The sequence below is a fragment of the Lampris incognitus genome, chromosome 17 (genome assembly GCF_029633865.1).
Source record: "Lampris incognitus isolate fLamInc1 chromosome 17, fLamInc1.hap2, whole genome shotgun sequence".
Classification (NCBI taxonomy): Eukaryota; Metazoa; Chordata; class Actinopteri; order Lampriformes; family Lampridae; genus Lampris; species Lampris incognitus.
Window position 1 is genome coordinate 14,402,397 of NC_079227.1, and position 16,687 is coordinate 14,419,083.

The 16,687-nt window shown below is 45.2% G+C and overlaps 1 protein-coding gene across 2 annotated transcripts; it reads left to right on the top strand.

The window, feature by feature from the left end:
- Positions 1-2,373: 2,373 nt before the first annotated feature.
- Positions 2,374-13,901, top strand: LOC130127497 (monocarboxylate transporter 9-like). 2 transcript variants are annotated; one of them, XM_056297161.1, is made up of 9 exons: positions 2,374-2,622; positions 3,634-3,952; positions 4,825-4,968; positions 5,743-5,838; positions 6,054-6,456; positions 6,672-6,751; positions 7,572-7,794; positions 8,930-9,102; positions 10,135-13,901. In XM_056297161.1, exons 2-9 carry the CDS (start codon positions 3,709-3,711, stop codon positions 10,398-10,400), a joined length of 1,629 nt encoding a protein of 542 aa, XP_056153136.1. In that variant the 5' UTR covers positions 2,374-2,622; positions 3,634-3,708; the 3' UTR covers positions 10,401-13,901. The 2 variants fall into 2 exon arrangements, with proteins under 2 accessions (XP_056153136.1, XP_056153137.1); XM_056297162.1 differs by having other exon boundaries at positions 6,675-6,751.
- The last annotated feature ends 2,786 nt before the right edge of the window (positions 13,902-16,687 follow it).

Below are 16,687 nucleotides of genomic sequence, written 5' to 3' on the forward strand. Positions count from 1 at the left end.
CATGCGCAAATAGGGGACAAACCTCCGCCCCTTATCAAGATTATGACGAGCTTCCGCCCCTCACCAGGGTCCTGCCAGACAAAGAAGACGACAAAATCACAGGCGCCCCTAGTGGAACGGAGAGGTCGTCACAACAGAAAGGACAACAAATTGGATTGCTTAAGGAAAACTGGAAGACGAACGACTTGATTTATGTTTTCTGGCGGCTAGCCAGAAACTAGTCAGGGACTCTCTTCTTTCTCTCCAGCATTCTCACAAGGCAAATTAAACTTTGGCATCGACGTATATTGTGAGATTGATGCAGACTGTCTCTTTCAGTTTACTGTATTTGTCCCGAAAGTAGTTTGTGAGAAAATGATTTAGAGCTGGTTCTCGGATACATACTTTACAGTGATAACAACTTCCCCAATCTGATCTTGAACATTACAAAGTGAAAAAGTTAAAGCATCGACGGAATGTGAAATACCAACGTTGGATCCGCTGAGGCCAACCGTATCAGATGGCACCAATTCATTCTTTGCAGTTCAAAATGTTTCAAGGACTTTTCTCTTTCAGCATTTAGACAAGCAACATGCTGCTCATCCACTCAGTAAAACAAGGCAGGCAACTGACAGAATTTGGGGCTGACATTCCCAAACTGGCAAGAAGAACGACTCGGCGGGGGGGTCCAACTGTCCAAAGTACGACACTGAACCATCAACTTTCTCCAGAAGTGTCAATGTAAACAATAAAGATTTCAGATGAACTTTACTAGTTATCGCTGGCAGCTAAATAAAAACTGGATTGCAAGTAGATGTCTCTGGAAAAGACCGATAAGCCTGTTAGCTTTTTGATGATGGACGTGCCAGTGATTGCTTGTGACAGATAACACAACTCGATATGTAAAACCTTTCGCATATCAGTATTACTGACTTGTGGATAAACATCACAGCTCTTCTATCGTCATCAAACGAGTTGCCATTTTTGTGAAGAAAGTGGATTCATTTTTAAGTTGCATATTCCATTTCATTCTCCCTTAAAATGTAGAGTTGAAATAACATGTAATAATCGTGCAGTGGATGCAGTTGCTAGAATCCTATCACGTGGAAACTGATACAGTCGTTTTTTTTATTTAAAAAACGGATAATACATTTGCCAAGGTCACCTTCGACCAACTCACATGGGAAACGGCGCTCAGCTGACCGTGGACAGTTGAAACAAACTATGAACTTATGGTAGCCGACAGGAAGAAAAAACATTTAAAAGTAATGGTAAGTTACATCGTCCGCACGAGACCAAGTAGCTCCCGGGTGACGTAATATGTGCGGGGGGTTTCCTCACCAGTTTCCTAATGCGCGTCCGCGTGCGCGGGATAGCGTACCCCGCGACTATTCATTACCTCTAAAAAAAGCCAACAAAAAAAACCAAAACAAAACAAAAACCTCTGCTCTGAACACCCGTCATGTATTATTCTGACCATTTCTAGACAAAACATAATGAAGGACTTCGCCCTCCGCTCTGTATCCCTGGACGTGTTGTGGCATGCGCTCCGGGAACCGCGCGGGGCGGGCGCGCCCGGCATCTCTCAGGTCGCACGTGTGGTGGTCGTTATTGTCGATAGGCCGAGAACCGGTTCAGACCGGCCCGGTCCTTCGGTCACGTTCGTCTGGCTGACAGACAGAAGCTATGAAAAGCAACAGATTTCACAGATGTCTTGTCTGCTCTAAATGTGAATAATATGTGGTGGTGGAAATATAAGCGCAAGGCTTTCAGTGTTGTGTTTAGGTTTCGGATGGCTTAGCTTCGCCTTCAGCTTTCTCCATGTGAAACGTTTATCTTAGCCTGAAATATGTTGGTCAAGTGTTTTGGTTGTTCACCATCCTGTCGATGTGAGGAAATTGTTATTTGTCTGATAAGATGGCTGGCGTGGTCATCCGCAGTCGCACCTCAGTGAAGCAGTGTGCCATGCATGTGTATTATACAGTAAACTCGGCGTGGTGTCCGCTTTTACATCCACAGGTTTTTAGCCTAACTTGACCTTTTGGGAAAGCAACGTTACTATTATTAGTTTTCCAGCCATTTGCCCTCCACTTCCAGTGGGCCGTTTAGGAGACAGGGACGTGGACGCTGAAAACACACAGCGGAAAGGGAACCGTGTGTGACGTTTCAAACAGCTGCGCGTACACACACACACACACACACACACACACACTCACGTGCTCACTCACACACGCACGTGCGCACTCGCTCATGCACGCACGCACGCACACACGCACGCACACAATAAGCCGGGAAAAGAGGAAGTGGAGTGGAGCGCAGTAGCGGTGCGAAGCGAGACCAGCGAGAACAGCTTCAAACCGGTTCTCTGTCTCCCTCTGCTTGGTAACACAAAAGCTCAGCCTTCCCACGTCGGCTCCCTCATTCACCCGTAGACGATGCCACAGCAGTACAGCAGCTCTCCGTTTCAGGGCTACAGAAGACGCTACAGTCGGTTCATCATGGTGGAAATGTGCGTGGGGCTATGATAGACATCTCCCGGGGCGCAGCGCACCTCACGGCCGGTTGACCGCTCATCTTCCAGCGCGCCGGCAGCGGAGTTTGCCAGGGAGCCAGACGCCTCTCGCAGCATCTGCAGGTGCCCAGGTAATCCCGGCGTGCTGTGTCAACGTTAGGGCCGTGCTCACCTGCTCATCTTAGATCTGATCAGGGTGTTGTTGTTGTTGTTGTTGTTGTTGTTGTTGTTGCCCCCCCCCAGTTATTTAAAAAGTATTCAGGGGTTTTGGGAAATTCATTTGAATCGAATGGGGGTTGCGTGTACAAAAAAAAGGAAAAGTCAGAAAAAAGAAAAATAAATCACCGTCTTATTGAATTACTAGAAACGGCTGTGTTTAGGTTTTTAATCGTGGTCCTAGAAATTGCGATTTTGCTTTTGTTCGAATGTGTTTTCAGCGTTACTGTAGACCATCTAACCACTATTACTGACACTATATAGTAAAGCATTATGGCCCTAAATAACAACGGGACGTCTCTTTAGTGGTTATGTCTAAACTTCGGGGGGGGGGGCTGCGCATCATCATCTTCATCATCAGAAATGCGCTCGATTGCGCGCAGACGCGCTTCCTCTGCCAATGGGCAGGGAGTTGTTTGGCTAGTAACTTAGTAATTACTATACATTAATTTTGTGCAAATTAAGCCAATTTGATCTCGTGTCCTTCACCAGAGACTATGAAAATAAAAATTTTACTAATATATATAAACTATCGTGTTAAAAAAAAAACAACTCTAAATTGTTTGTTTCTGTTCCTCTATTTCCCACCCTCCTTGATATCCTTCTGTCTCTATTTTCTCCCTCCTAAACGCCCTCCTTTTTTCCTCTTCATCTTCCTCCTCATTTCTCCGAATTTGTGTTTCTTTTTCTTTCTCTCCATCCTAAATCACATTGCCCCCCCCCCAACTTCCTTACCATGGTTTTCCTCTCATTGCTCCTCCTTTCCCTCTTGGGCTTTACTCCCCCTCTATCCCCCTTATCTCCCCCTCCCCCCTATGTCCCTGCTCACCCTCCCCCTCTCCCACCCCCTCCTGCCCCTGTACACCACCTTCACCCCCTCTCCCAACCCCCCATCTCTTTCATTTTCCCTTCTTCTTTCATTGCAGTGGCTTGGTAGGTGCTCTTTTTCACCTCGGACTCTCCCAAGTCCTCCTTACAAGTCAGACCAGGTGTTAGACATCATGGATCCTCCTGCTAAGACCACCTCCCCTACCGCCACCGTCGCCACAAGTAAGACCCCGAAGCCCCTGGATGGTGGGTGGGGCTGGGTGATCGTGGTGGCCTGCTTCATGGCTCAGTTTCTGGCCTACGGGTCTCCTCAATCAGTGGGTGTACTCTACCCAGAGTGGCTGCAGGCCTTCCAGGAGGGAAAGGGCATGACGGCCTGGGTGGGCTCGCTGGTCTCCGGCGTGGGACTCATTGTCAGTGAGTATTAGTATTGGATAGCACCCAGCAGCAACTGGTAGTGGTGGTGCTGAGTGTATCTATTTGTATAAGAAACTCTTTTTTGAATTATTGGATAGAAATACAGAAGAATGGAGGGAGGCAGACAGTGTGTGTGTGTGTGTGTGTGTGTGTGTGTGTGTGTGTAATCGTGCATGTCTATGTAATGCAACCAATGTGAGACACTGCTGATACTCCGACTGATATGATAAATGTCCTACTGTGGTATGTTTTTGAACACCACTCTTTCATTTAGTTTTGATAATTGGAATCAAATATACAAACAGATAAAATACTAGAGGATCAATAACCAACAACAAAGTCTGTTATTGGAGTCATTCTCTCTCTCTCTCTCGCTCGTTCTCTGTTCTTAAAAGCAAGATGGAGATCCCTCTCAATATCTCTCACTCACTGTCACCAGAGTAACTCATAATAACAACAACAGCAGGGGATGCTTGCAGGACTGTTTTACACCCCAAGGGTTATGTTAATAGAGGAACACATACTGTGCGCGCACACACACACACACACACACAACACAGCAGCCACAGTGTCAACATCTTAGAGGTTTATAATAATAGAGACAAGACTTGCCAGTGTAGTTTCAAGTAATGCCAAGGGCTTCACAAATTAGACACACTGCAGACTATTCTTTCCAGGTCTGTTTGTGGGTTTATTTGTGCATAAGGATGTATGTGAGTGTGAGTGTGCGTGTGCATGTATTTTGTTTTTATCCAGGGGGCACTGTAATCTCATTCTCAACCACAAAGAAGCCACCCTCTATAAAAGTGGGCCTAATAACTCTGCCTCTCTCTTTCCCTTTCTTTCTCTCTTTTTTCTTCTTTTTTTCTCAGGTCCCATCTGCAGTGCCTGTGTGGTTAACTTTGGTGCACGGCCGGTCACCATCTTTAGCGGCGTGATGGTATCGGGGGGGCTGATGCTCAGTGCCTTTGCACCCAATATTCCTTTCCTCATCTTCTCCTATGGCATAGTGGTTGGTAAGTCTGAAGTAATCAGGACAGTTACTTTGGTTGTTTTTTTTCCCCATTTAATTTTCATTAAAGTCTCGCTAACTCGGGTTGGCTGTTGCCTTGTCTCAACTCTCCTCTTACCTTGTTTCTCTTCTTCTTTTGTGTAGTCCTTCCTCTCCTTGTGTTGCCTGTCCTTTTCTGCAAAATTCCCTGAATCTCCAGTTTAATTATTTACCCCCCCCCCCCGCACACACACACACACACACTCACATGAACACAGACACACAGTGCGCACCCAACTATATGTCCAATATTCAGTAATTGGTGTCTGCACATTCATCACATGCTGAGAGGCTACTATGATTTTTGGAAGTCATGACTCACAATGACCAATTCCAAATAAATCCCTCACGAGTCATTCCCAACAAGGCTCACATGGCCTGTGGCTCCTCTTTAAAAAACAAAAACAAAAAACAAAAAAGAAAAGATTATACTGGAAAATTGGATTTAGGTCCATATTGGATGTGGGAGGAATATTCTTTGCAAATATCTTTTAAATTGTTGTCAAAACAAAGATTGATGTCAAAGAAGAGATCTCTCATTGAAATTCCAGGGTAATGGTCAACCAGATATACAATACTGTAAATTTATGTTATAGGTTTCCAGGTTGGTTAGAAAGTTGGTGGGAACATAATTGTTCAAACTTCCCACATGGTCATGGTGGTAGAACCTCATTCTTTTTCTAACTGTTAACTAAAATTGACTATAATCCTAAACTGGATAACTTTGTGTGTTTTCCAGGTATTGGCTGTGGACTGGTGTATGCTGCCACCCTCACTATCACCTGTCTGTATTTTGACAAGAAGAGAGGCTTGGCATTGGGGATAGTCACCACAGGTAGGCCTTGCCCAAACTGTTCACCAGATTACAATACAACATTGTTAATATCGTTAATGCAGTAATGTTGCATGACATCTTCCATTTGGTAGACCCCAGTGCATTGCGTGTTTGGAACGGGCCAATTGCTTGGCCTCTGGTATTACAAGTGTAGTATAGTTTTTGTTTGTCTCACTTCTCACAGGCGTTATAAATCCAATGTGTTTTCTCAATAGGTACCAGTGTGGGCGGGTTCCTCTATGCCACGCTGCAGAATGAGCTGATTGTGTTGTTTGGCCTACATGGCTGCCTGCTGATAATTGGCGCACTGGCACTCAATATCATCGCCTGTGCTGGCCCCATGCGACCTTTAACCCCACCGAAATACTACCTCAAACAACGTGCTGCCATTTTAGAACGGGCGGCCGAGGGACAGTTCAACCAGAAAACTCTCATGTCTGAGGAGCCAACCAAACCAGGTCTGAAAGATGTGCAATCAAGCGAGGAGCCCTTGCTGGTCAAGGATGTACTTCTCATTATTGAGACGAAGGAGACACTGGCCTGCAAGAGGAAGAGGAGTCTGTTTAGCTGTTCAGCCTTGGTCAAGCTGATTAAGAACAAGTTAAGAGATTATTCAAGGTAAGGACAAATGTACACACACACACACATGCACACCAACACACATCTTCATGACTTAATGGGACTGATAAATCTCAAAGGATAATAACTAGAGATAATGCAAAATTATTCAATTTAATTGACATGACTCAACAAGTAACATCTTCTCTTTGTTGCCACTTTTTTCCCCCACTGCATATGTCCTGTCTCCTTTTCTTTCCCTCCTTTCTGTCCAGGAGCTGCTCCTCTACATTGGCTCTGCTCTACAACCGAGTCTTCATGGCCTTGTGTGTTTCCCTCTTCCTGTTCAGCCTTGGTAAGTTCCCATAATTTCAATTTTCCTAAAGCTAAAAACTTTTTTCTTTATGGGTCATTTCAAATAATTTTTTTCCTATTATTTTCTCATTGACACATGTGAAATTGGGCACAAAATTGGGTCAGATGGTTGCAGCACATGCTACATAACCACAGCGTCCCTGGTTCCGTTCGAGCCGGGGATCTTTGTTGCATGTCATGTCCCCTGTTTCCTGTCCTCCGCTTCACTGTCCACTATCCAATAAAGGCAAAATATGCACAGAGCATTAAGAACATCTTGTATTGAGCAGCCCTGCTTCTCACCCGAATATAATCATTTCTGCATCTACAAATTATGAATCAAGTGGATTTAGCAGGAAAACTCAATAAAGGATTGTCTTAATTGATACGTCATTACATTTAATTTTGGATCCAGATCTGTAAAGGTTATCTCAGGATATTTTCAAGTCAGGTTATTTTACTATCGGATGATTTGGAAAATTATAAAAAGCCAAATTAAGTTGAATCAAGCAATGATTATGGCAAAGTTATATGCATGGAGATAACTTAGCCAAAATATCCTCAAATTAGTTTTACATAGCGAGTAGAATCCCAAAATAAAATCTCTCTAAAATTATCTCCTTTTGGGTAGCGTTTTCCTGATATTCACCTGGTAAGTCAACGAAAAGGTGTTCCTAATGTTTTCGTACACTAAACGTAAAGCATAAAAAAATAAGGTAATAACAATGAAATTGCATTCAATATAATTCACTTAACGCCCCCTTTCCAACCACACAGGTCAGATACGGATCAATGAAATGCTCCTTCTTCCACTCCTCCAGGTGCCTTCCCGCCCTTGCTCTTTATGGAGGATGTGGCCCAGAGCGAGGGGTTGTCGGAGGGCGTGGCAGCTATCCCTCTGGTCTCACTCACTGCCATCTCGGCTGGCGCCGGCAAGATGGGACTGGGCACCATGGCCGACCTGCGGGGCGTCAACAGCGTCTTTCTCTACGCCTTCACCATCGGAGCGTCCGGGCTGGGACTGCTGCTCATACCAGTGATCAAGTAAGGGCGTGTTTGAATGAAGGACAGGGTGAATGTAATGAGGTTTTTTTTCCTCCTCCATATAACCCCGTTTGTTTTGTTTGTTTTTTTTCTTCATTTTTCACAGTTTTATCACTGTCTAAAAAATCGAATTAAAATGGGATTAATCAATCATGACAATCATAGGGAATTTTACATACACCAATATATACCATGACCTGGATGAATGAGAACATTCACAGACATGATAATATGCAAAAATGCTGTGTTTAACATTACAAATGATGTTCGTCACATTCAACTGTTAAAGTGATAAAGTATAACATCAAACCAAAACTAGTTGTAAAATAATACCACCTCAAATATTTCAGACCTCGTTTTGTGTGTAGGGAATAGATCTGAATTTCATCCTGATACAATGTCTTTGAAAGACAATAGAATGTAATAGTAAATTATTTTTTGGCCTTATTCATGAGCGAAAGATGAAGAACTGAATCAGTCAGTCAGTCAGTGAATAAATCATGTTTAACTGTTATGTTATTAAATGTTTTGCTTTATCTAATAACGGGGCTCAAACTTAATAACTTTGATATGAAAGGACACTACAGGAATCACCTTGAACTGGGGCGTCCGAGTAGCATGGGGGTCTATTCCGTTGCCTACCAACATGGGGATCACTGGTTCAAAGCCCCATGTTACCTCCGGCTTGGTCGGGCATCCCTACAGACACAATTGGTCTGCGGATGGGAAGTCGGATGTGGGTATGTGTCCTGATTGTTGCACTAGCGCCTCCTCTGGTCGGTCGGGGCGCCTGTTCGGGGGGGAGGGGAACTGGGGGGAATAGTGTGATCAACCCACGTGCTACTTCCCCCTGGCGAAACTCCTCACTGTCAGGTGAAAAGAAGCGGCTGGCAACTCCACGTGTATTGGAGGAGGCATGTGATAGTCTGCAGCCCTACCCGCATCAGCAGAGGGGGTGGAGCAATGACCGGGACAGCTCAGAAGAGTGGGGTAATTAGCCGGCTACAACTAGGGAGAAAGGGGGGGGGGTCCAAAAAAAATTACCTTGAACTAACAACTGAATCCCTTGTATGTTCGAATCAAATGTGTGTGTATATATACATAACTAAATATTTCCTTTTTTCTTTGACAAAAGATCTTATCTGGGCCTCCAAATCCTGTCTGCCTACTTGGGGTTCCTGTCTGGGAACTGGTCCTTGACGCCCTACGTCACCAACCATTTGGTGGGCATGGAGAAGCTAACTGAGGCCCACGGGATCCTCATGTTCTTCGGAGGCTTTGGAATAATGCTGGGTCCACCTGTCGTAGGTAAGAGACTGAAAAAAAAACCCCGAGAAACCCTATCTACCTGACTCTTGTTTATTTACTGGACCATCCTCTATCGTTCACTATCAGGAATACTTCATTTATGTCTATCGTAAAGCTCTGGCTCTGACCCCTGTGCTCTTTGCTGTTGTTTGCTTGTTGTGTTGGTGATGATAGAAATTTAAGTTCAGTCCTCTGCCGCACTCAGCATTCTAAGTCTCTGGATAACAGTGTAATTTAAATGGCTAGGCTAACAAGAGAAAATGGAGGGAGGGGAGGTAGGTAAGAAAGGATAGGTAATGGGTGAACTGGGATTGGGTGGATGGTGTGAAGAGGTTTGGAGAGGAGCCGGCTAAAGGGAGTGATCATCATCCTGGAAAGAACTTGGAATTTATTTTGAAATCTTCGATGATTTTATTTATGCTTAATCCACCAGTAATTGAAACAGAAACAAACTAAATCAAATCTGTCTGGTGTGATGTGGAAGTTAATTTTCTATCAGTTCACAACACAACAACACAGACATGTTGACAGTTAGTTTGAAGGCCCTTTGGAAATGTATTGATCATCTACTAGTTTATCCGTCTTATTTGTGTGCTAATTTGATTGCAGTTAGCCAATCCAAACAACAGGGCATAGGTCAAAACAACACTCACTAAGACTGGGAAAACTGAGTCTGAATGTCTACAAAAAACTTAATAAAAGTCGTAATAAATATAGTATCTATAGAACAAACAAACAAAGCAAAACTATCCAAAAAGAAGTCTTCAAATTTACTCACCAGTCAGATTTGCTGAATACGAATAAACACACACACACACACACACACACACACACACACACATATATATATATATATAGCCATCCATCCATCCATTATCTGAACCACTTATCCTGCCCTCAGGGTCGCAGGGATGCTGGAGCCTATTCCAGCAGTCATTACATATATATATATATATATACACACACACACACACTATACTGTTGATGTGTCTGACCTATTACTACCCCCCCCTTTTTTTTTTCCTTCTCCAGGCTGGTTCTATGACGTAACCCAGTCTTATGACCTTGCATTCTACCTCAGTGGGGGTTGTGTACTGATGGGTGGTATGATCCTCTTCATCGCCGCCCTGCCATGCCTGGAGCATACCAAGTCTGAAAGTGCCCCGTGTCCTGAAGTCCCTCCCGCAGAGCTCATGGAGTGTATCGTTGCTGTCGTCCCAGATGCCGCTCTGCCAAATACGGCAAAAACACCGTCGTATTCGCCTGCTTTGGCGGAGCGACTCAAAACCAGGTTGTAAATCTAAGCAGCAGAACCTAGGATGTGGATTCTGGTTCACAATCTGGACCATGGAATCTGAATCAGAATCATGTTTATTTGCCATGTAGGTTTGCACAAACATGGAATTTGACTCTGGTTTCGTGGCTCTCAGTATACTTAACATAGAATAACAACACTACAACCCAACAATCTTCAGATTATATACACAAGGATTGACTATATACAGGCGAATATATATCTGGACATTAATTCTAATACATGACTCTAAAGTTGAAATGCTTGATTTGAAATGTTTGTTTTCTTGGATTTTTTTTAAAAAAGAATTTTTAAATTTTTTGAGATTTTGTTAATGGTTATTGGTAACACATGTATTGCTTGACATGAAACATTCAAATATGGACCTGAATGTTCATGTCATTGCCTGAATCAGATCAGGATCTGATTCTCTGAATCTGGAGTTAAAGCTGGGCTAGTGTAAACCGTCCTGAATGAACCAGATCCAGATGGGTTTTTGATGCCACAATGGACTTTAGGGTCGGGCTGAAGACTTGAACAAGATACAGGGTTTTTGAGTTGTCCACTTTGCAGTGAAAGGAAAATATTATTCTGATTTTTTTTTTTTTGATAATTTCTATTGAAGAGGCATAGACATGATGTTTACCAAGAAGGTCTGATTTTAGCTTACATGAAGAGCAAAGAGAGAGCTCACCAAGAGAGCCAACCCCATCTTGTAGAAAACAAGAACAACGCAGTGTTTGTGAACAATCTCCGCTGGCATCTTGAAGATGTCAACACTTCAAATCTTCATAAACTTTCCGCTTTGGTGGAGAGGGATTTCTGCGATGCTCAGGTTGTCCAGTCTTAAAAGAAATACCGAGTTAAAAATGCACAGGACCCAGATGAGTTCCTCGTTGCACTCCTAGATGGTTTTCAGACCCTAAAGTTGAGAGTTTGACCATCACAGTTTTCATCTTCAGCAGTTTTGGCCCACAGCTCCTAGTAGCTGGTGCCTGTACTGGACTTGTGATTGTATGTCAGGTGAATTGACGTCTACCTTTCATCCACACTGACTTACAATAATGGTCCCTCCTAGATCATGAACACTACTATCAGCAGTCAGCGAAGCGATTTCCCTTCCCTCCATATTCTTTTAAAGTGGAAAGCAACTTGATACGAGTCATCACCTTTTTTTTGCGTTTGGCTCAGAATAATCAGGCTTTCGGGATTTTTCTGCCGCGGACCTCTTATGGTCATAATGACATTTGCTGGTGTTTTATTGCCTCATTTTGGAAGGCTCCAGCATTCCTGGGTTGTAGTGCTGGATCACACCAAGCTACGACTTTCTTTCCCCGGCGGCCTGAACTGGGCTCAGCTCCCCCTCCATCATCAGCTCAATCCGTCCCTCAGAAGGTGACGATGAATACCGCAATGCATTCATGTTTGGCAACTTTATTTGGCCAATATGAGGACATGCCAAGACCTATATTAACTTTTTTTTTTAAAACTGATGGCAAATTTTGACTTGCCTTTCCGCCATCCTTGCGAAGCTGAGTATCATTTGCTGTTAGTGTTGTTCTTATGTTTGTGTTCTGGCTTTGTTAATATTTATTCACTCCACCTCGGGCGTTTTTCAAGGTGACTCCACTTTTATTTAAAAAGTCTGCTCTGAGTAATGCCGACATGCTGTATAATCTTTCTCTTTGTTTGCCAGTTATCTCGTTTGTTGTGTTTTTAAACCCCCCCCCCCCCCCGTCACCATGTTTCCGTGAATGCTTGCGAGGCGGGAAGGGGTGAGATCCCGGCGGTCCACGTCCAAGCGGAGGTAAACAATAAGAACAAAGTGGAAATGCACTTTAGCCACAAAGAACATGAGCGCATTCTTCTGTTTTCTTTTGTTTCCGGGTTCGCAGGTTGAAAGGTATTTGGCACGTGGGGTCTTTTGAGGCACGTGACTGATGGGGGGTGTTTAACCGCGCGTGTCCTCGCCGGTAAAACCCCTCAAGATGAGGAGCGGTCTATTTTGCTAATATATATATTTTTCTGATGTAGCGTTATGCCGCCGTGGGAGCGTTTTTCTTTCTGTCCTGTGTAAAAATTACAAAGATGTAAATGGCGTCCGGGCGGTGTGGCGGTCTATCCCATCGCCTACCAACACGGGGGTCGCCGGTTCGAATCCCCGTGTTACTTGGTCGGGCGTCCCTACAGACACACCTGGCCGTGTCCGCGGGTGGGAAGCCGGGTGTGGGGTAAGAGTGGGGTAATTGGCCCTGTACAGATGTGCACAGGTTTGGTTTCCCTCGGGGCGCGCGCTAGTGCCCCGCATGGTAAGCGCAGCTGCGGGGTGACGCTCAGCTGAACGCCGCCATCGAACTCTACGAGGTCCGCCGACGTTCGCAGTGCTCCACATTGAGCTTACCTGCACACTGAGGATCATGTCACAGGAATCGGCGACACGTTTTTGAGAATTTGGCTATTTTAGATGTAGGTTCCTATATGGAGCTTTGCCCGTTTCACTGAAGGGGAGGAACACCCCCGCCGCCCCTCAGAAATCCCTCCGCACGTCAGTATATCAAGCCGAAGTGTCCGGCGGCGTTACCCAGCACTGTATTCTCCTGCCAGAGTCTAATTTTAGAGGCCCGATGTTTGGATATATGCCTAACTGTCAAAGAAACCGCTTTTTGTAGCACAGTTAAGCCTTTGTTTTACATTTAAACCAGGCTGGTCCTTCATTTGATACGTCTCCGTGTGATTTGTCGAGATCTTCCATGTGTGTCTTTTATATTGCATGTTTGGTTGGATATATATATATGTACGTATGTTCAACAGTGGTAATTGTGAGTAATTGTGTTTTTTTTTAGCTGTGTGATGACGATATTGGATAGCTGTGTAGAGACGGGGCCGCATCTGCCCCCCCCAAAAAAAACAAAACAAACGAAACTTGAAATCCCTTCCAACACGTTGCGTGGATCGTCTTTTCTTTGATGGCGTAGCGAAATGTAACAGCTTCCGTCTTCCAATGGCTGCAGCCGGGGGACGGCGCGAGCGTCCATTAGACGCCAGCGCCCACGAGAAAAGGGACGACTTGCTGAAACCCGGCGCACTGAAACTGGGTTTGAATCCTGACAAAGACCCTGTGTGTGTGTGTGTGTGTGACTTGATGCATGCATGTGTGTGATTTCAGCATATGACACGACAGAAGAACAAATGTGCATCTTGTTATACCGTCTGCAGGCGGGTTTTCTAGAGACACACGTGTGTCGTGGTTCGTTGTGTGACTCGTCTGCAGCCTGGCTCCTTCTGGAAGAGAAAAGAAAACGTCAACAACATTGTGTTACTTGAAATGAACTGGAGTTACAATTGAAGAAGACAAAACGTGGCGTGTCTGCCACCGAAGAGGATCCTGTGCTCATAATGTCTCGTGAAAAGGATGATGGTGTTTGTCTTGAGAACACACTTGTGGTGTTATTTATATCGTTATGTGTTCGCTTGTTTTCAACGCTGTTTTTTAATAAATAAGTAAACATGAGGACGACGGTGGAGGCTACTTCCTCTTAAAGTCACACACAACTAGCTTCACTGCCTCTGTGTGTGTGTGTGTGTGTGTGTGTGTGTGTGTGTGTGTGTGTGTGTGTAAGAACCGCCGCAGACTGGATTTCCTTCTGTGTACACCCACATGAATATATATTTTATAGGTCAGTGCAATTAAATGCAGTGTAAGGGTTTCCTCCTGGTAATAAAATGCCGGCTTTGACTGTGTGTGTGTGTGTGTGTGTGTGAGACTGAGGTATGTGTGTGTGTGTGTGTGTGAGACTGAGGTGTGTGTGTGTGTGTGTGTGTGTGTGTGTGTGTGTGTGTGTGTAACTAGAGTTCATGTAAATGAAAGCGTCTTTCATGCCCAATGGCAGTTTGTGCGTGATTGTGAGTTAGTCTGTGTGTATTTGTGTATCTCATCTTCGGTCAAGTAATTCCTCTGGAATCCAATGGCAATAAGGAAAAACAGTCTGACTACTCTCTCACAAACACACGTGCATGTGCACATGCACACCCTCACACACATACAGTTCACCAAACACGGAAGCTGTGGCATTTTTACTCACTGTGTGCATGTGTGTTTTCATGAGAACAAAAGGCAGAGAAAACAGGATTCAAAGTAAGACAGCAGACAGAAACAAAGGATGTTACAACATTGTTACAAAGGAGAATGGAGAAGCAGGCTGGAGTCACCATTGACTTTAGGCAACCACCAAGTTGACCTCTGAGGACATCACTGAGCGACAGTATGCCGACGACTGTGCCCTGGTAGCCCACACACCAAAAGCCCTACAAAACATTCTGTCGGCAGCTGTAACCGCATACAGGAGAATGGGACTGATCATCAACACCCAAAAGACGGAGAGGTCAGATGAGTGCTGGCCTCCCAAGCCATCCAACAACCTTCACAGCAGAAGGGCAACAACTGGCCACTGTTCCTTCCCTCAAATATCTGGGAAGCATACTATCTGACACCTGCACAGTGGATGATGAGATCCAGCACCGCCTCAAACAAGCCTCTACATCTTTTGGTGTGCATCACCACACTACTCTGTGGATGTGAGGCATGGGCCATCTACAGCCACCATCTCAGAAGCCTGGAGGCCTTCCATGTGAGATGTCTCCAGAGGATCCTCAGCATTACTTGGGAGGACAGAGTGCCACACACAGAGGTGTTGGAGCGGGCAGGCAGCTGCAGCGTGGAGTCTACCCTAAACCAACATCTACTCAGGTGGCCCAGCCAACGACTCCCACGTAAAGTCCTCTACGGCCAGCTACACCTTGGTCAACGCACTGCTGGTGGGCAGAAGAAGCAGTTCAAAGACCAAATGAAGACCACACTAAAAAGATGCCAGATTGACCCCTCTTCTTTGGAGGAACTTGCCTCCTGCCGCACCACCTGGCGCTCTCACATCTCAGAGGGAGTGAAGTATATGGAAAACCAGCACACACAACAACGTGTAGCAAAGCATGCGAAGGGGCATGCTCGCAAAACTACCCCCGCCCCCCCCCCCCCCAGCACCACTTTTACATGCCCGGTCTGCATCCGCAACTGTGCATCCAGGATCGGACTATTCAGCCACCAAAGGACTCACAAATAGGAGAAGATGGTCATCATCAGACACGATGGACAACCAGCAAGCAAGCTTATGTGTGTATGACTGAGGTATGTGTGTGTGTGTGTGTGTGTGTGTGTGTGTGTGTGTGTGTGTGTGTGTGTGTAACTAGCGTGAAAGCGTCTTTCATGCCCAATGGCAGTTTGTGCGTGATCATGAGTTAGTCTGTGTGTGTATTTGTGTATCTCATCTTCCTTCAAGTAATTTCTCTGGAATCCAATGCCAGTAAGGAAAAGCAGCCTGACTACTCCCCCGCAAACACGCGCGCACACACCCTCGCAAACACACACACACACACACACACACACACACACAGTTAACCAAACGGGAGCTGTGGCATTTTTACTCACTGTACACTGTGTGTATGTGTGTTTTCATGAGAACAAAATGCAGAGAAAACAGGATTCAAAGTAAGACAGACAGACAGACAGACAGACAGACAGACAGACAGACAGACAGACAGACAAAGGATGAACGACAGAAAGATGGAGGAAGGCTTTTCACGCTGTGTCTATCGTATATTACGTAAAAGAGGGAGAGGGTGCAGAGATGCAGAGGGGATCAGGGACTCGGAGAGCACGATGGTCTTGGCGAGGTAGAGACCCAGACGGACAGACGGACAGACAGCACGGGAAAGAGCGGGGGGTGGGGGTGGGGGGATGGTGAGGTTCATCCTAAACTCCCCGTTCGTGTGGTTTTCCTCAATTCTGGATTTTCCCAAAACGCAGTAGAATGAATAAGTGAGTCACCCCTTTCTGCACGCCGGAGGAGGAAAAGGCGCGTCGCCGGGGTGGAAAAGTGTTGTGTGGCATTGTGTGTGGATGCTGTAAGCATCCTTCTTCTTGATTGAAAGCCACGCTGACTCAACTCTGAACGGTGCAGTTTCTCACATCTTTTACCGGAGACTGGGGCAGATGACGCACTTTGACTTGATTTATTTCCTCTGACCTTTTTGTTTGGGGTTTTCTAACATTCCTACATGTTAACTACTGAACTTTGGGATGTCTTCTTCCTCCCCTGATGGGAACTTGCTGTTTATAATCTATAAATCCAAAAGCAGAGACAAATTCTTGAGTGTAATCCAGCGATCTGCCGAGCACTGAAAGAAAGGAACAGAAAAGCCAGACCACCTGGGGGTGCTGCATGGGTATCGCAGACG